A 20948-nucleotide genomic window follows, 5' to 3' on the forward strand; every position below is an offset into this window, starting at 1 on the left:
ATGTTGTAGGTGCACAGTTGTGTTTGTAGTGTAGAGGTTTGGAGTCTTAACTGAGTTAAGAGGTGGATTAAGTTGGGTACGTCCCCACTGAAGGCCCAGGTACCAAATGCACGATAATTAACGCAAAATCCATCTTTCTTGAAACTGTCTGTGTTCATCATCCACTTTACTTTTTGTTTTGGAAAGAGACATTTTTTGTTTTCTTTTGCGGCCAAACAACAACAACAAAAGCCCCAAAACCAGCTTATCAAATCTGCCGCATGTGCGGGGTTTTTTTAATACATTCTCTTTTTTTTTTTTTTATACATAATTTAATATAAAGGGGTAATTTTGATACAAATATTTCTGTTTATAATATTTATTTAATATATTTTGATGGGCTTCTGTTTTTATTTTTTACATCAGTTGTTGGCCGAGGGGAGAGGAAGGGGGGCCGTATTTGGCCGGCAGTATGAGACCACTGGTCTACAGGTTTATCTTTATGCCTAGTATTGTTGTAATCCCTTGTTATTCTTATAATAACCTGTAGATGGCAACAGTGTGCACATACAAATAACAGGTAACTACTAAACTAATTTACTCTTCAGTTCGACGGCTGAACAAATAGCGTCCACATGCCATTTTATACAATTTACTTTTATTGTGTTTAATAAACAAACACCACAGATATTCTTTTACCTACAAGAATTTAATCTCATCTTCCCTGCTTTTCCTGTTTGTAAATTTTCTACCATTTTATATATGTAGCAAGAGCTATAATTGGAAACTGGAAAGCTGTCAAAAGTCATTTGTCTTCTAGACTAATGCGTTTTGGATGAATCGTGTGGAAAATGTTCCTGCAACAAAGAGATGTTTATTCTGGAGACTCTGTAGTGCAAAAAAACTCAAACAAAAAGGACAGACATGTGTATGGAAATGATTTGGCATCGAATAACATACAATCAAACCAGTCAGGCTTTTTCCATAACAGAGTAATCCTGGCAGAGAAACAGAGAGGTTTTTCTTTCTCGCTTTGAAAACACAGAACTACACACATGGAGTAAACATGTCCTACATATGAGCAGTGGGTGGGCAATATTCTGCTACATCACACAGTTACATTACACCAAGACTGAAAACATTCAGTCCTTTAATTCTTCACACTTCCACACATTTCATGCTAGAATTAGTGTGATTAGGGTTTTTAACATATTTGCATCGGTAAAAACTAATTATTAACATATAATTATAAGTAGATGTAACTTTTATTATGACCCCTGACTAATGATTTGTGACCAATATTTGATATTTAGATCGATTTCTCGTCGCTTAACCGTTTCTCGAGCGCGTTCTCTCAGCACCGCTGCTGCTACGTGAATATGACGTATCACAACATTACGGAGACCTGAAAGTGACATAGAATAGAGATTAACATGGCAGAGGTAGAGCTGCATCTTGCTGGAGACAATACAGAAAAAAACCCATCTGTTTTTTTGTGAAAGGGCCGTGCGTTAGAAGTCAGAAGGCACTTAAATACATTGATGAATTGCCTTCTGTCTGAACCGAATAAATCAAACTATCTGTACCATATTGAATTACAGATCATCATATATTTTTCCATTGCATCGTATTGCATTGAATCTCATTGTGTTGAATCGAATCAAAATCTTATCGCTCTGCATCGCAAACAGGGGAATCATATCGCATTGCATTGGTAGCTGCTTCATATCTTTAACGTATTGTATTGTTGGCTATGAATTGCAATGCAAATCGCATCGGCTTTGGTTACGGAGATCCCGACCTAGCATACATTTAAAAAATATTTATCGGAGTATCTACTGGATTTACATAAGACAGAGTTTTGTAAAATGTTTTAAAAATGTCCTTCTATGTGTATAGGGTTGTGCTATATTAGCTAGCACGAGAAAGGTTAATTGACTCGTTACAAAAGGACAATTTCTCGTGCTATATTAGCTAGCACGAGAAAGGTTAATTGACTCGTTACAAAAGGACGTAACCATGACATGCTCGAATGGTGATGTCTAGACACCTGACAGAGTGTCTCCAAAATCAGTAGGTCTTATGCAGTTCCCAGTAAAACATACCTATGAAAAGTAGTCCAAGAAAGGACAATCTGTGAACCTGTGAGTCTTGGATGCTCACGGCTCATTCGTGTGACTGAAGTTGAGTGCTTCTAGTCGGCTTCCACAGACGAGCTACTGCTGCCCAAACTGCTGAAAAATGTAATGCTGGCTCTGATAAAAATAAGCCAGAAAACAGGTCTATGCAGTTAAGATAGAGCTGCATATCTGCAGAAATGTCTGAGCACCCACAATGACCCTTGTACACCACATAAAGCTCCTAATATTGAAGCATGAGCATGAGAGCTGGACCACAAAGCAATAGAAGAAGGTGGTCTGGTCTGAAGAATTATATTTTTTATTTAAACCATGCGGTGAAGAGATGGTTCCACGATGCACTCCTAGAAGAAGGCAAAACGTGGCTCTAGCATCATGTCCTTGGTGATGTTCTGCTCAAAAACCTTGGGTCCTGGTGTTTAGTTTACATTTGATGTGATGTTCAACCTACCTAAACATTGTTGCAGACCAGATGACACTCCTTCATGTTAATGGTGTTCCATAATCCATGTATACATGTAATTCATGTACACTGCACATCCACACTGCAACAAATTGTTCAGAAATGGTTTAAGGAACACAATTAAGAGTTTGAAGTGTTGATTCGGGCTCTGAATTCCCAACATCTCAATCATATTGAGCTTCTTTGGGAAGTACAAATTAAAAAAACTAAAGAAGTAAAAAACTCCCTGCATTGGTATGAGGAAGCAACACTCTGAGGAACCAGATTCTAAAGGAAACCTATTTTCATCTGGGTGACAATGAATGGACTTTAATTAGAGTTCTATCAACTGGTCAGTAATTGACCCTTGAATGCAAATCATTTTAGCAAACTGTTTATATTAATACCAAAAAGGTTCTTGAGTTCAACCCTCCAGAGAAACCTTATGGATTTTTAGACCTGGTCGTGATGAGAATATCGTCTGCTGCAGCTAGTGGTTTGTAATTCAATAAAACTTCATCCAGAGCAGGGTATGAATCAGGCAGTTCCAGAAAGAAGAAAGAAAGTGGCTTTCACTAGCTTTGTGTGCGACATAAGGTCATCCCAACCTCTTTGTTTGTTCTACAGCTGCTGCTGAATAAGAATCTTAGCATGGGTGGTGGAAGAGAGGATGAATCCCAGGGGGTTATTCTGTCTTGCTGCCACCTTATAGATGTGCCGCACAGTGGGTGTGGTTTTCGGTGCTGGGCGGTATTTGTAACCGATTATATCTGAGTCATAGTTCCATCTCAGTACAAGAATGGATTCTTGGGGTTCGGCCTTGTCATGTGATAACCAAAGCTCGATGCTATCCTCTTTGGGAAGATTATTAATGACATTTGGCAGGTTACAAGCCCACTGACGAATCTCAAATCCACCAGTGCTAAAAAGGCCACATGACCCATCCACTACCTGCTTGGCATCAACTGCGGTGAGTGTGCCTACCACAGAAATAGGATGTCAGAGCAACCTTCCTGTGAGAGTCTGCACTCACAACGCAGAACTCAGCCCCCACCCAATCTTAAAGACTATGAGGTGTAATATCCTACACAGCGTTCACATGGACAAAAAGAGAAGACACAGCAAAGCGCAATGAGAGATAAATCCAGTGTGTTACCCCCCCGATAATAGTGATTCTCTTCCTTCAAGTGCACAAGATGATAAAATGAACTGCTGGAGCTATTGGTGCTCCGCATTCGGACGTTGACAATAAACCAGATAGACCCTGCATTTCGAAAGTGATGGAGAGGAGGAGCCTTTGTTAAAAGAGGACGAGGCTCAACCCACACCCTCTGGAAGCTTGAAGATCTGGAGAAGGAAAATAGGCAACTGCGTGAAGCTCAGACGGCCATTCAAAAGGAACTCCGTCAATTTAAAATCCTTTATAAGGATATGCAGAATTTAACACTAAAGCTGCAGGCAGCTCTGCTAGCTCCTCTGCCACAGCGGGTCAAAGAGACTCCAGTCCCATTGCCCGGAACTATCTATAAACCACCTGCGGTGGTGGTGCTCAGGCCAGTGCCCTATATTCCACGGCTTACTCCCTGCAAATCCCCAGAGGTGGGAAGTAACGGAGTACAAATACTTCGTTACTGTACTTAAGTAGATTTTTTCGGTATCAGTACTTTACTCCACTATTTATTTTTCAGACAACTTTTTACTTTTACTCATTACATTTTTACACAAATATCTGTACTTTTTACTCCTTACATTTTTAAAAACGGCTCGTTACTTTAGTTTTAATCCACTGATTTGGTGAAATATTTTTTTTATTTTCACTGCGCGCCGATTTCAGCCCATCAACCGATTTCCTGTTACTGCGCGTCTTTTTCAATCCGCTGGTGTATAAAGTCCTGACTCTCACTCACCACTAGTTTACGAAGATAAGAATTAGCAGGCAGAAGTCAGTAAGAAGTTTGGGGTTAACGTGGATGAGACAGAGGGAGTCAGTGATGAGAACATGACTGAGAACAGACACATTCATGATCATCATCTTTTCTCTGCTTGTGTTTTATATGTGGATCTTCAGCCTGGATACATTCATTAGGTAACAACATTTTTAATTAGTTTTGTATTAATATATATATATATATATACATTTCTGTTTTTACCATTTTTATAAAAAATATAAATACATAAATAAATAACTAAATATAAAAGAGGCGAAATTAAAACCTCCAGCAAAACATACACTTATTCACGATGTCCCTTCTTTACTTAGATATAAAATAAATAAATAAACTCCACCGAAAATATTTTTTTATCAGTAAACTTTTGTTTTATTTTTGCGCCAAGTCTAAAATCAAACACCAAATCCGCCATGTTTTACACAATTAATCCTTTAGGTGGCGTTTTGTGGGTTTTTCCCTCATAATGGCGAAACAAACTTAAATTACTGTCTTTACTGTTCGTACAGATAAAAACAATACATCATTCAAATCTGTAAAATGTTTATGATTATATATAAAAGCTTCTTGACTTGACTCGAAGAGGTGCACTTTCTTAAGAATTCGGTATCACCTCATAAACTGTCCGTGTGGAAACATAGCAAAGGCTCTTAATGATGTCCACACGTCTCTGCACTGTTATAGCCTTTACACTGTACATATGCTTACATATATATCACATGCTGTACATATGCTACATATTTATCTGTACTATTTGCACGATTGCTACTTTTTGCACTTTTGGTAGATGCCAAACTGCATTTTGTTGCTGTGTACCTGTACTATGCAATGACAATAAAGATCTATCTATCTATCTATCTATCTATCTATCTATCTATTTATCTATCTATCTATCTATCTATCTATCTATCTATCTATCTATCTATCTATCTATCTATCTATCTATCTATCTATCTATCTATCTATCTATCTAATATTAATATGGTGTGACGTCCAGTTAACAGCTAAAACAGGTAGAAGTAATAACTACTTTTTACTGAAGTACATGTCAGAGCCAAGACTTCTTTACTTTCACTTAAGTAAAAAGGTATAATCAGTACTTCAACTTTTACCCGAGTATTTTAAAACATGAGTATCTGTACTTCTACTTAAGTAATGGATGTGTGTACTTTTGCCACCTCTGCAAATCCCAAGCACCACCTAGACAGACATTTAGGGCCCAGATCTTGATGACTTAAAGCTGTTTTGGTGGCACTATGGAGATTTACACAATATCAGGTGGATTTATTGTTAAAGCCGATCTGTACTCATGTCCTTTCATCCTCTGAAATTATTCAGAACCATGTTTAACTCCGAATTAATTTCTCTTCAATGTCTGTACCGAGCCGGCTTGCCTCAACGTCCTGTCTACCTTTAATCATATACGACAGCAATCAGATCAAAAGCACAGACAAACCAGAACACCCCCCCTCAAGATGAGCAGCATTACACACTGTTGCATTTGTTTGTTTCTTTGGCACAGGGTCTTTCCTGACGGTCATTCTCACATTCAGGAAGGTAATTAATACTGAGAACGTGAGACGAGTTCATGGGAAAGGCTGTTCCTGAAAGTATCTTTTTAAGAAAGAAGAACAAAAAGAAACTGTCAGCGCTCTTAGTTCTGGTTTAATAAAGAGGAACGGAAGCTTCTTCTTCTTCTTTTGGCTGCTCCTATTATGGGGCGCCACAGCAGGTCATCTGTCTCCATACCCCCCTGTCCTCTACATCTGTCTCTTTTAAACCAACTACCTGCATGTCTTCCCTCACCACATCCATAAACCTCCTCCTTGGCCTTCCTCTTTTCCTCCTTCCTGGTGGCTCCATCCTCAGCATTCTAATACCAATATAATGTGCACATGTCCAAACCATCTCAATCTCTCACTTTGTCCCCAAAACATAATAAAGAGGAACTGAAGTGACAGATAAAATATAAAAAGTATGCAATATTTATTGTTTTTTTTCCAAAATGCTAGGTGTGGGACAAACTCATTTACAGTGAGAGGGAATCCAGTGTTTTTCGATTCAGTTAATCACATTTATTGGAAGGAAACCCGTGTGGTCTAGACAGGAGGTATAGACAATAACCCAAGCTCAGGAACAAACGTGGAACCCTGGAGCTGAGAGGTGGCTCTTTATTACAGTCCAGGTTCTGAGATTATTCACATTTTGTTTGGAAACATAAACTATTACATTTAAATTAGATTAGATTAGATTAGATTAGATTAGATTAGATTAGATTAGATTAGATTAGATTAGATTAGATTAAACTTCATTGTCATTGTGCAAGGTATACAGTGGGGCAAAAAAGTATTTAGTTAGCCATCAATTCTGCAAGTTCTCCCACTTAAAAAGATGAGAGAGGCCTGTAATTTTCATCATAGGTACACTTAAACTGTGAGAGACAAAATGGGAAAAAAAATACAGAAAATCACATTGTGTGATTTTTAAAGAATTTATTTGCAATTTATGGAAAATAAGTATTTGGTCACCTACAATAAAATAAAGATTTCTGTCTCTCACAGAACTGTAACTTCTTCTTTAAGAGGCTCCTCTGTCCTCCACTTGTTACCTGTATTAATGGCACCAGTTTGAAGTGGTTATCAGTATAAAATACACCTGTCCACAACCTCAAACTGTCAGACTCCAAACTCCACTATAGCCAAAACCAAAGAGCTGTCAGAGGACACCAGAAACAAAATTGTAGACCTGCACCAGGCTGGGAAGACTGACTCTGCAATAGGTAAGCAGCTTGGTGTAAAGAAATCAACTGTGGGAGCAATTATTAGAAAATGGAAGACATACAAGACCACTGATAATCTCCCTTGATCTGGGGCTCCACACAAGATCTCACCCCGCAAAAATCCCAGAACCACACGGGGGACCTAGTGAATGACCTGCAGAGAGCTGGGACCAAAGTAACAAAGGCTACCATCAGTAACACACTACGCCGCCAGGGACTCAAATCCTCCAGTGCCAGACGTGTCCCCCTGCTTAAGCCAGTACATGTCCGGGAGCTACAGAGCTATTGAAAAGCAGTTTGTATCTAACCAGAAGTGCATAAATGGCCTATTTACAATAAATAGCAGTGTGATAAATAGGGTATGAGGTCCATATATACAGGGGTGAGGGGTGAATAATGAACAGAAGGTGCAGTAGGTAATAATATATGGTACATTAAGTAATATAAAATATACAGTGCACAAATTGTGCATAGATAGAAATGTCAGAAGGTAACATTCTTTTTTTGGCAGATGCCCTTTTCCAGAGCAAAATTACAATGATCTCATTTATATTCTGAGCAGTTGAGGGGCCCAGCAGTGGCAGCTTGGTGGTACTGGGATTCGAATTTACAATCTTCTGATCAGATGTAGTAAAATTTGGTGAATTTTCAAGACTGGAAACTTCATATGGGAATGAATGGGAATAAAAGTTTTTTTTTGTTTGTTTATTTTATTTTTACAAAATTGCAGGTTATCCTAAAACTTTTCATTTGATCATTTTGGTTGAAACAACCAGATGTTATGCAATTTCAGAGGTTATAAATCTTAGACAGACAGTGAAGAATTTGGGCAACTCTTTGAAAAAAATTTACCTGATGGTAAACTTGCTATTGTGTAACACAGATGTGTGCAGATGCAAGGCATCTTCATTGTTTTCTAAAGCTTCAGGGTAAAGAGTTTCCATTTTCTTTTTATAAAATCAAACGTATTTTATTATTAGCAGATTTCAGAAGTATAAACAAGAGCAAAAGTGTTGGGACACCTGACTTTTCCAGCCATATGTTCTTCTTCCTCAAACTTTTACCCTCATAGTTGGAGAAACAAAATTGCAGAGGATGTTTATAAATGCATTAGTATTACATTTACCCAAACCTGTTCCCCCTCATGATGCCCCTGTGCACAAAGCCAGCTTAATAAGGATTATGCTTTACATGGCTTGGAGTGAAAGATCTCCTGCTCTAGAGCTCTGACCCTCAACCCTTTTGGGATAAATGTGAACGTTGACTGCACCTCAGGTTTCCTCACCTCACCTACGTCAGTACCTGACTTTCCTAACACCCTTGTGGATGAGTGAATCTCACACAAATCTACACAAGCACTCTCCAAAATCTAGTGGAACATTTTTCTAGAAGAGTGGAGGTTATTATAACAGTGAATTGGGAGTAAAGGTGGAATGGGATGTTAAAAAAAACACATATGAAGCCACCCTGCTTCTAATAAAACACTTGTCAATTACACACACATTCAGACTGTACCAAGCCTTACTGAGCTTCACTGCCTGAACATTTATTCTCTTGCTCTTTACTCTATTTATCATTTTTTGGATAAACCCTTGTACGCTGTTCATTTGCATGACCTTATTCTCGATTATGGTTTGTATTTTTTTGCGGTTTGTCCATTAAACACTGCATGTGCATTTAACACCCAGGCCTTCAGTGGTGTCCTACCTGAATCAATCCAGGTAGGACACCACTGAAGGTGGTTTCATTATGTGAAATGTATACCTTCATTATGACCCCACATCTATAGAAAGCATCAATAATATAGAGAAGTGCAGTAGAACAGAGCGCTGCATCACAGACTGGAATCTCATACAGTGAGAATGAATGCCATCACTAAGGCAAGAAACCCAATGAACACAATTCAACACGTCTCCTTTCACTGTAGCCACAACTGCACCGCATAATTTAATGAGGTGAATATCGATGCATCTCCACCAGAAGCATCGATATTCACCTCATTAAATTACTCATAAAATATAACATAAAATGTTTTTTTCACTTCATTACGGTTTTAAATGCAAATGGTGTGTTTTTGTGCAAATTCCACATAAAGAAAACACAAAAGTATAAATATTTCTTGGAAAAGTTTAACAACTTGACCTTTCCAAGGGTGACCTTTCCTCACGATGTCCAGTTTTCCTTGAAAAATCCATCTTGTAATCGTTCTTGGTAATGATTCTGTGACTAAATTGAATTCTTCTCTTCTGCCAGGCATTGTGAAATGAAAAAAACTGCTATTAAATCCACATGAATATATTTGAGCTATTGCAGTTTGCTACAGATGCAGTTTGTGAGCTCTGACTAGTGCGCTCTCTGATCAATCAAGAGATGAAAATATTGGCAATGTTATTGTATGCCTGCTAGATGACCCCCTTGAAATCTGATTAGTTAAATCTTCAAGCTAAATTACTTTACTCTACACTACAAGCCCCAAGAGTGCTGATTCAGTAGGTTCATGGCAGATTTAAACCCTGGTGTCACGTGATATGACGGCTGAAATCGGATCGAATAGAAACTCCAGATGCACACTGTGTGATTCTGCCCATGATTTGGTCGTCTGAAACAAATTTTGAAAACCCTAAAAGATTCCTATAATCCGAGGCTAAAATCAGTAGTCTTTGATCACTGGTTTGTTCACAGACAGCAGATTTTTGGCCCTCGTGATCATTTCATTCCAGACCCTTTTCGCAGTGTGACTTCGCCTACGATGACCGTCAAACCAAGAACCAATAGGAGCGTCGAACCTGATGATGCAATTAGTGTCTTCATTATGACAACTGAGATCCTACAGTGTGAGGTCATGGAGGTCATGATCATACAATCTGACCAGCAACAATCGCAAAGGACTGGTAAAAATAGCACAGTGTGTAACTGGGATTGGCTAAACCTACACAGCACAACAGAGAGAAAAGATAGGACATTAAAAGGAACTAAAATTAGGAATCATTTAATATATATTAATAGAAAAATATATTAAAACATAAATCAGTGATTTTGATAGTGTTTAGGTCAGCAGAAAAGGTCTTGCTGACCCTCATGGCCTGCCACAATATGACCAGTGGTGGTACCATGTACTTGAGTAAAAGTAGAGATACACTCGGGAAAATATACTCCAGTAAAAGTGCACCCTTTAAATTCTCAGTTGAAGAAAAGTACAAAGGTTTTTGTACTATTTATACATGATTTATATCTATATTGTTCTTATTATTTTTAACACAAGATTCTTTGCTTAATCAGCTCATTTTATGAAAATACTCGAATGTGACTCTCAGCACACTGATCAATTAATAGAATGATATTAATAAATCAAACACTGATTGATTTCTATTCAAATGATCATGAACCCAAAACCTTGAAACCCAAAAAAAATTCACGCAAATAAAACCACGTTTGTTGTGACGAGTTTATAGTCTGGAGTTTCTTCATAATTTATTCTCTCTAAATGTTCTGTTGAACTGATGCTAAACTGTATGTTGGTGATCAGTAGATACACCAAGGGCCGATCAAAACAAGTCCAAAACAAGTTCCTGTGCTCGACCCTGATTGGTGGATTGCTGCGTGTTTCACCAGTTACGTTTTTATCCTCATAAATAAAAAGGAAAGACTGATTTCATAAAATGTAGTTTAGTAAAAAGTGCAATATTTGACTTTGAAATGTAGTGAAGTTACAGTAAAAGTTTCCCCAAATGGAAATACTTCAGTAAAGTACAGATACGTGAAAAAGCTACTTAAGTACAGTGAAGATTTACATTTACTTCATTACTGTTCATCACTTTATTTGACACTGATAATCAAACTATTTTCCGTTTGTAGCTGAAACATGCATGAGCATGGTGTAGTTTTCAGTGGATAAGTGATGCATGGACATGCCAATAATTGATGGATATCGTGATCGAATACACAAATACAAAGCTTTCAGCATAACGCAGGAGTGAACAGGGAGAGAAAAAAAGCTATACAAGATGGCTTTTAGCTTGTAGAAGATGCAGGAGCTCGTAAACATTGGACAAACGATGCATTTAGTGAATAAGGAAGAAACTCAGACCCTGAGTGTGAGAATAAACAGGAAGTGTGATTAAACCCTCTGACCACAGAGCGATGGTGAAACAGCATATCACGAATGCTGACTGGAAGCTAAGCTACAACACTCTTCTTCTTCTTCTTTTTGCTTCTCCCATTAGGGGTCGCCACAGCAGATCATCCTTCTCCATACCCCCCTGTCCTCTACATCTGCCTCTTTCAACCCAACTACCTGCATGTCTTCCCTCACCACATCCATGAACCTCCTCCTTGATCTTCTTCTTTTCCTCCTTCCTGGTGGCTCCATCCTCAGCATTCTCCTACTGATATTCCCCCATGTCCCTCCTCTGCACATGTCCAAACCATCTCAATCTCACCTCCCTCACCTTGTCTCCAAACTGTCCTACATGCGCTGTCCCTCTAATAAACTCATTTCTAATCCTGTCCTTCGTCGTCACTCCCAACGAAAACCTCAACATCTTCAGCTCTGCTACCTCCAGCTCCACCTCCTGTCTTTTACTCAATGCCACTGTCTCTAATCCATACAACATCTCAGGTCTCACCACAGTCCTATAAACTTTCCCTTTCACTCTCACAGATACTCTTCTATCACAAAACACTCCTGCTATCACTCTTCTCCACCCACTCCACCCTGCCTGCACTCTTTTCTTCACTTCTCTAACACACTTTCCATTACAACTATAGCACCTGTATTACAAGCTACAACACTGTAGTTTTATTTGTTAATGATTGACGTATTTTTTTTTTGTACAAAACTGTACTGCTGTATCTGTTGCAGCTATGGAGTGAATGTAGCTGCTAATCAATAGAAGCATATAGCTAGCAGTTTAGCATTACGCATCATTACACCTAGATGTCTTTTCTCACCTTTGTGTAATTCTTCAGTGTCTCTGCGTCTCAGCTGTGTTTCATTAAAAGTGTATGCTGTAGAGTTAGGGGTCTCTGGGTCAAACTTTTGTGGACATCTGACAATAAGATGTGCTTTATGAACATTCCATTCTACATGTCATAACCTCCACTCTTCTGGGAAGATGTTCCACTAGAATTTTAAGTATACTTGTTGAGATTTGTAGAGATTCCTTCAGCCACAAGGGTGTTAGTGAAGTCAGGTACTGATGTAGATGATGTGAGGAGGCCTGGGGTGCAGTCAGCATGAACAATTCAATAGTTCTGATGTCAGAGCTTTAAAGCAGGAGATCTTCCACTCCAACATCCCCATGTAAAGTATATCTTCATGAAGCTGGGTTTGTTTACAAGGGCATTTCTGAAACAGGTTTTGGTCTCCTAGTTCAAGTCAAAAGATGACCTATACAAGTGTGTGTTTCCAACTTTGTGGTAACAGTTTGGGAAAGAAGCACATATAACAAAAGAATAAATGTATTCGTTGCACAGTGTCGTAATTTCTAAAATGGCTGGAAAAGTCCCAATCTTTTGTTTATTCTTTCAGTGGTGGGCGGTCAGGGCCTTCAAAGTCTTCTCTACTCGCCTAAACACTATCAGAAGCACTGACCTACATTTACAACCTAAATTCTAATATTTGTTCCATGAAATTGTATTAATTTATTCCCAACAGTTTATTCTCTTCATTTCGTAGTGTTTCTCTCGGCTGCACTGCTTCCAGTACGTGTATGTGGATGTTGATTTTTTGTCCAATCAGATTTTAGCCTCTGCCATGTCAATCTAATCTGCCCAGGGCCTTCAAAGTCAGAACTGCTGGTCTTTATATTATAGATAATATTATGAATGGGTCTGTTTCTTTAACCAATTTTATATTTGCCTCACAGAATAGAATCAGAATTTTTCCGTCCTCTGATTGGTTGGTCAGAGGGAAACTGTTACAGCCAAGTTCGACTGGCAAAACGCGTGTGTGGCTCTGCACACATTAATACATCTGAGTTAGACTTTTTTTTATGCCTGAGGAGGAAGAGAAATTGATGTGGTCGTTTTAAGAAAAGCTAGACATCGTGAGGAGGTCGGACAACTGTTAGTGATGTAATAGCTGAAGAAACATGACTTTCATTCTATGAGGTAAGTGCAGGCAGGAAACTAAAAGATCAACCACATGCTAAGCATAAATACGGCCATGTCCACATGAACAGGTTTTTGTCTGAAAACGCATATTTTGCTCTTTGTTTTGTCCTCTGCCTACACTAAGACGACAGAAACTTGAAAACGCTCTACAAAGTGGATTAATTTAAAATCGCCGTTTTTGCCATGCGATGTGGACTGTGAAAACAGAGGCTTCAAAACGACAAAGCTTTTACATTTTTTTTTATATTTTTGAATAAATAAATGGCAGGCAGAAATGGCCCAGGTCGAAGCGTCCTATGTTTCGCTTATGCGTAATACAGGGATGAACTTTTTCAGACGTTTCAGTATGGATGAGCAACTTTTGGGAAAAGATTGAATACGATAGTGTGGATGCAGAGCATTTTTAAACAAAAAACATTTTCAAATGTATCTGGATTAGATCAGACTTTAGGTTAGACATAACCTACGCGACTTCAGTGTGGATGGGTTTTACATATCCAGGCACTAAAATAACATTCTTTGATGTCGGCTGATAAATGATAGCAAAGTGGAACACTTTATTTGTATAGAATGTTATTATCAAGTTAAATGCACCACAAAGAGGTAAGAGTTAAGATTGTGTACTTTAGAATCACATCAGCTGCCATTACAGGTCATGGCCTAAAGGTGGCAGTGTTGTAGAGCACGTTCATTTCACCAAGCAATAATAAAGCGGATTTTGTTTTTGTGTGTGTCTGTGTGTAGGAGAGAGAGACAAATATATATTACAGCTTCTGACTGTTTTGACCTTCAGTCTGTATTTTATTTTATTTTATTTTATTCTATTCTATTATATACAATTACTGAAGTATAATTCACAATAAAAGAAACACACAACACACACACACACACACACACACACACACACACACACACACACACACACACACACACACACACACACACACACACACAGAGAGAGCTAAATATATTTACTCAAACCTCTTCCACTCTCCAGAAGGCTCATATACACCAGTATTTCTTCAAATAAAAGACCGAGATCTGCTTCTCCTAAACCAATAAGGAAGAACTTCAGCAGTGTGTTTGTCTCAAACCAACAACCTCATTACACCTTTCCAGCATCACACAGAAATATTGTCATTATTTATTTGGTTTGATATTGTGATTAGTGGTGAGAGTAGTGAGCAGGTTGAGAAGAGCCTGGAGAGGTGGAGGTACACGCTGGAGAGAAGAAGAATGAAAGTCAGTAGGAGTAAGACAGAGTACATGTGTGTGAATAAGAGGGAGGGCAGTGGAGTGGTGCGGTTGCAGGGAGAAGAGTTGGAGAAGGTGGAGGAGTTCAGGTACCTGGGGTCAACAGTGCAAATTAATGGAGAGTGTGTTAGAGAAGTGAAGAAAAGAGTGCAGGCAGGGTGGAGTGGGTGGAGAAGAGTGATAGCAGGAGTGATTTGTGATAGAAGAGTATCTGTGAGAGTGAAAGGGAAAGTTTATAGGACTGTGGTGAGACCTGAGATGTTGTATGGATTAGAGACAGTGGTATTGAGTAAAAGACAGGAGGTGGAGCTGGAGGTAGCAGAGCTGAAGATGTTGAGGTTTTTGTTGGGAGTGACGACGATGGACAGGATTAGAAATGAGTTTATTAGAGGGACAGCGCATGTAGGATGTTTTGGAGACAAGGTGAGGAAGGCGAGATTGAGATGGTTTGGACATGTGCAGAGGAGGGACATGGGGTATATCAGTAGGAGAATGCTGAGGATGGAGACACCAGGAAGGAGGAAAAGAGGAAGACCAAGGAGGAGGTTTATGGATGTGGTGAGGGAAGACATGCAGGTAGTTGGTTTGAAAGAGGCAGATGTAGAGGACAGGGGGGTATGGAGACGGATGATCCGCTGTGGCGACTTCTAATGGGAGAAGCAAAAAGAAGAAGAAGAAGAAGAAGAAGAAGAAGATTTATTTATTTATTTTTACTGCAATACCCTTTGTATCTATTTCTTTCTTTCGGCTTCTCCCATTAGGGGTCACCACAGTGGATCATCTGTATTCATGATCCGCATGTTATTTGTTGTAATTTTCCAATAGTGTCTGCAAATTTTCACTGGTTTAGCTTTTATATTTTTTTGCTTTACATATATTTACACTTACATTACATTTACCTTTGCTTTCTTCATATACTTTGTATTAACAAAGTTTTATCTATCTATCTATCTATCTATCTATCTATCTATCTATCTATCTATCTATCTATCTATCTATCTATCTATCTATCTATCTATCTATCTATCTATCTATCTATCATTATTTATTGCTGTAGAGATTTTCTTTGTGCAATCCATCCATCCATCCATCCATCCATCCATCCATCCATCCATCCATCCATCCATCCATCCATCCATCCATCCATCCATCCATCGATCCATTCCCATCTTCAGAATTGGCATGTTTATTCATTATTTTCATGTCTATTTCATATTTCTTTATGAAGGTTTTGCCAGATTCCTCATCCTCATCTTCATCCTCTGCTCTCTTACCTTTCTCAACTTCTTTCTCCTCCTCCGGAACCGCAGCAGCTCCTTGTGCTGCCTTGAGACGAAGTTCACCGCTGCATACTCCAGCAGAGCTGAGAACACGAACAGCAAACAAACGGCCATCCAAATATCTATGGCCTTAACGTAGGAGACCTGCATTTTGCACACACACACACACACACACACACACACACACACACACACACACACACACACACACACACACACACACGGTCAGCGTAATGAATTCCAATATAAATATGAGCTTATTGAATGTAGTGGAATGTCAAACAATGTCATTATAACAGTGTAAGTGTAAACATATTTACACTGACAGACAAATTTACAGACAGACGGACAAAAATAAGCCTAGAGGGAGAATACAGGTGGTCTAACAGTCAGACAGACAGGCAGATAAATGACACATAAAAAAATTTTTGGAAGTAAAGCTAAACCATGTTTACTTATTTACAATTATATTTACAGTTCTTGATACAAATCTGATATCTCATATCTAGTTTTTCGGTACCTTAGCATTTTCACATGACTTTATCAGGACTATTTTCACATCACCTTATCAAGATCATTTTCATATCTTCTTTATCCAGACAATTTTCACATTACCTTATCAGGACTATTTTCCTGTCAGGGCCATGCATCAGAGCTGCAGGTCTAAACCACACGCTGGTTAAAAAGACCTGGTTTTACTCCAGTGAATAGAAAGACTATTACTAAACAGTGAATAAAGACTTACTAGACAGTGATGTGATAGTTATTAGTCAGTGTTACTAGAAAATTACAGCAGAGATACTAAAGAGTTATTAGGCAGTTACAACAGAGTTACTAAAGAAGGTACCAGAGTACTAAATACTAGAGAGAAACTGGAAAGTTGCTAGAGTTATTAGAGATTACTTAATAGAGAGCTTTCTCAGAGTTTTTAGAATCTATCTAGTAACTCATCATCTCTCTAGAATGTAGTATAATGTCTAGAGCAGGGGTCAGCAACATGGTGCCGCTTTTTTGTCTAAAAATAGCTCACCATAGCGCCACTTACCATAGAGCTGCATTTAGGTTTTTTTTTGTTGCTATTCTTTTTTAAATTACACTTTACATTGGTGTGAAAAATGTGAAAATGACAATAAAAAAAAAATAAATTTTAAACTTTAATAAATGTTTCATATTAGATCTAGAGCTAGCTGGGCTCCAAGTTGATTTTTGTATGTTACGTTATTGATAATCTGTACAAACGTGATGCAACGTAGTGCATGATGAAATGTTGTAGAAGTGATCATTTGAAAATGTAAATACTTGCAGAGATTTATAAAAAATAAAGTTTTGCATATTGATATCTATCTGTTTTCTACCTTGTTAAATCATTGTTGATAATTATTGTGAGAAATCATTAACATGATATCTTCACATAGATGAATATCATTAATTAATAATAATAGCATATAATTAAAGGTAAATTGAGCAGATTCGTTTTTTCAGAAGTGTGTATCAAACTGCCCTTCACATTAATCGGGACCCAAAAAGTAGCTCCCAGTTTCGAAAAGAGTGGTGACCCCTGATCTATAGACATGCTAGAGAAATACTAAAGAGTTACTAGAAATTTTCTTAAGAGTTAATTAAAGAGGTTCAAGAAAGTTATTAGAGAATTTCAAGAAAGTTACAGGAAAGGTGCCAGAAAATTCCTTGAGAGACACTAGAGATTTAAAAAAGAGCTACTAGAAAGTTGTTATAAAGCTATTAAATAGATAATAGAGAGTTATTAAAGATTAACTACAAAGATACCAAAGTACCTCTTAAATAAGAATTATGTATTTCTAGTATTTCTCTAGAATCTTTCTAGTAACTTTTGTACTCCTGTTTAGTAACTATCAAGAAACACTCTCTAGTGTCGCTTGAAAATCTCCTAAGTAAATGGCTAGCAACTCTATAGTAATTATCTAGAAACTTTCTAAAAACTTTGTAGTAACTCTTTAGTATCTCTCTAGTATTTATTATAGTTACTAGAGAGGTGCTGGAAAGTTACTAATGAGATATTAGAGATTTGTTAGAAAGTTTCTAGAGAGATACTAAAGAGTAACAGGAGAAGTAATACAGAGTTAATACAGAGATAAAAAAAGAGTATTTTATAGTAAAATAGTACTAAAAAGTTGCTATAAAGTTAGTAAAGAGGGACTAGGGAGTTCATAGAGAGTTCCTAGATGCTTACTAGAGAGCTATTAAGGTGTTTCTAGAAATTTATTAGAGATTTATTAGTGAGATATTCGATATGTAAAGCATTACAACAGAGTTATTAGAGAGGTACAAGAAATTACTGGAGAATTTCTGAAGAGGTACAAGAGATTTATTAAATACTTATAATATTAACAAATATATAGAAAGTTATTAGTGTTAATATAGAGTTATTAGAGGGTTATACATGTTTTATTATAAATTATTAGATGGTTATTGGAGTGTTAGTGGTGGAATCTGACCTTAGGCAAAGAGGTTCTGGATCCAGAACTCTGCGTGGTCATGGTGAGCACTGTGGTGATGCCCAGCGCCACGCGAGCAGGAGCAGCATCCATGTTGATCCAAAAGGACACCCAGGAAAGGATGACGATGAGCAGACTAGGAATGTACATCTGGATCAGGTAATAACCCATCTGTCTCTCCAGGTAAAAACGCACCTCGATGCATGTGAACTTTCCTGCAGGAAATGAAGACATTTCCTATATTAATTTATACAAAGCAGAAGTAGCTTAGTGGGTGTGGCATTGGATTACTAATCAGAAGGTCATGAGTTTAGATCCCAGCACCATCAAGGTGTACTGAAGACACAATGTCTCTCTGGGTGTGTGGGTTTTAAACTTACAGCTTTGCCTCTGGCAGTTACAAAGCGCTGACACTAGAGACTCCTTCCATAAATGTTTAATAAACCTCTGTTTTTCCGCTACGGTGTTTGTCAAAACTGCCATTTTTTAGAAATTTAATGAACACCTTCAGTCAGAAATCAGAATTATGCTAACAATATGGTGTAGCTTTTGACAAAACAAATGGGAATTTAAAAAGACATTAAAACAGTTAGACAACATAAAATGTCTTTGTGAAACATTTATGTGTGTGTGTGTGTGTGTGTGTGTGTGTGTGTGTGTGTGTGTGTGTGTGTGTGTGTGTGTGTGTGTGTGTGTGTGTGTGTTTTCACTGATAATAGAATTGTAAAGAAAGTGTGAGTTCATCATAGGACTTTGAATCAGTTTTTATCAGTTCAGAAAAGTCTCAAAGAAAAGTCTATTAGGAGTAAAAAGGCTCAGCAGTGGAGAACACAAAGCCAGCAGTGTGTAGCAGTGTGTAGCAGTGTGTAGCAGAGCACACTGCACCACATTGCTCTGGCCTTGATGTGGCTCACTTTAATGAAAACGGCTTTCGCTCCAAGAGCGTCTACCAGGAAACCTTTTCCTCAGGAAGACAGGCTAGGAGTAATTACAGAAGATGGCATTTAATAATGACACCTTATAGCTTGTTAATTATAAAAGAGGAGAAAGGGCACAAGCCCTCTCATGCCCCTCCCCCAACCTCCCCTCCTCCAAAGAAAGAAAAAAATCGAAAAGAAAATCAGAAATCCTAGCAAGTTTCTGTAGCTGTTGCATACACTGTTATTTATGCTTATTGTCATAGATACATTCTGGAATGGTTACAATGTGTTAATTTAACAGCCCCTGTTTGGAAAGTATGCCTGTGCGATTACACACAATGCTAACTGGAGAACAATTAGAGAACAAGTAGCATGTGACACGTTTTTTTAAGTAATGCTAATATGAAATTCTATTATCCCCAAGTTATAAGACTTGATTATGCTGATTCTAAGATCAAATCCACACTTCGTGGCTCTTTTTTTGTCTCCTTAAAAGCTCCAATCTGAACCAAAGAAGACAAGACGAAGAACAATTGAGCACATTCCAGCCTTTGAAGCAGCTCTGATTGGGTGGGACTCCCTCCTCTCCACTATGCTTTTGGACACTGTTGTCTCAGTGCTAGTTTAAAATTGATGAGCGTGAAAACAGATCCATAAAAAGACCAGACACTATTAGCTTATGCAGGCTTCATTAATCCTAATGAGCTTGGTTCACCATTTCTGCTCCAGACTTTCTTTACAGAGGAGCAGAAAACTCCGACTGTGGGAACAATCACAGATACCGAGAAGGACTACAAAATTGAATGCCCACACTGTGGATTTCTGATTAGCGGCTGCGGAATTTTAAATATCAGTCAAAATGATTTAGACTCAAATACATTATTATATAATATTTTAGTGACATGTATTATAGAGAGCTGAACATGTTTTGAACATAATAAAACACAATTGCTGGTTTACTCGCTGAAATTAAGCCACAAATGAGAAAGAAAACAAATACAGAATAATCTTTTCGCTGTTAGAAAGATTTATAGGTCAAAGCTCTATAGTAAGCTATTTAAGATCTTCCACTTCACCCCATATCTTATTGAAACTGGCTTTGTGCACATCTTCATGCTGGAACATGTTTGGGTCTTCTAGTTCAAATGAAGACCAAAAAATTCATGCTACCTGAAAATGCCTACCTGGTTTTGTGTCAGTGCAGAAAGTCATTGCTGCAGTGAAGCCTTACTTCTCTTTTCAGTGGCTTTACTGTCAGATTCGTTGGTCTGTAAACTATGCTAACATTTGTCCAGATTGGTCCGATGTTTGATGTTGGCAAATTTTAGACATTTCAAGACCATAAACATACACTATATTGCCATAAGTATTGAGTCACCTGACCTTTCCTGCTATATGTGGTTCTTCAAACTATTACCACAAATCTAGAGGCACTCAATTGTTCAGGACGTCTTTAGATGCTCAATAATAAAATTTTGCATTCACTTGAACTTGGAAACCCAAACCTTTTCCAGCATGGTGATGCCCCTGTGCACAAAGTGAGCTCCTTGAAGATCTGGTTTACATGCTTTGGAGAGAAAGATCTCTGCTATAGAGCTCTGATCTCATCCCTACTGGACACC

At 38.1% G+C, this 20948-nt stretch overlaps 1 protein-coding gene across 2 annotated transcripts in view; it reads right to left on the reverse strand.

Moving 5' to 3' along the window:
- glra3 (glycine receptor, alpha 3) overlaps window positions 1-20948 on the reverse strand; it is an 87528-nt gene that overhangs the window by 2650 nt on the left and 63930 nt on the right. For both annotated transcript variants that reach the window (XM_083538768.1, XM_083538769.1), the window contains exons 7-8: window positions 18407-18621; window positions 15927-16076 (exon numbers count right to left, since the gene is read on the reverse strand). In XM_083538768.1, coding sequence (XP_083394894.1) covers window positions 15927-16076; window positions 18407-18621 — 365 coding nt within the window. The remainder of the gene's footprint in view (window positions 1-15926; window positions 16077-18406; window positions 18622-20948) is intronic.

The sequence above is a fragment of the Silurus aristotelis genome, assembly GCF_946808225.1.
Source record: "Silurus aristotelis genome assembly, chromosome: 4".
NCBI lineage: Eukaryota > Metazoa > Chordata > Actinopteri > Siluriformes > Siluridae > Silurus > Silurus aristotelis.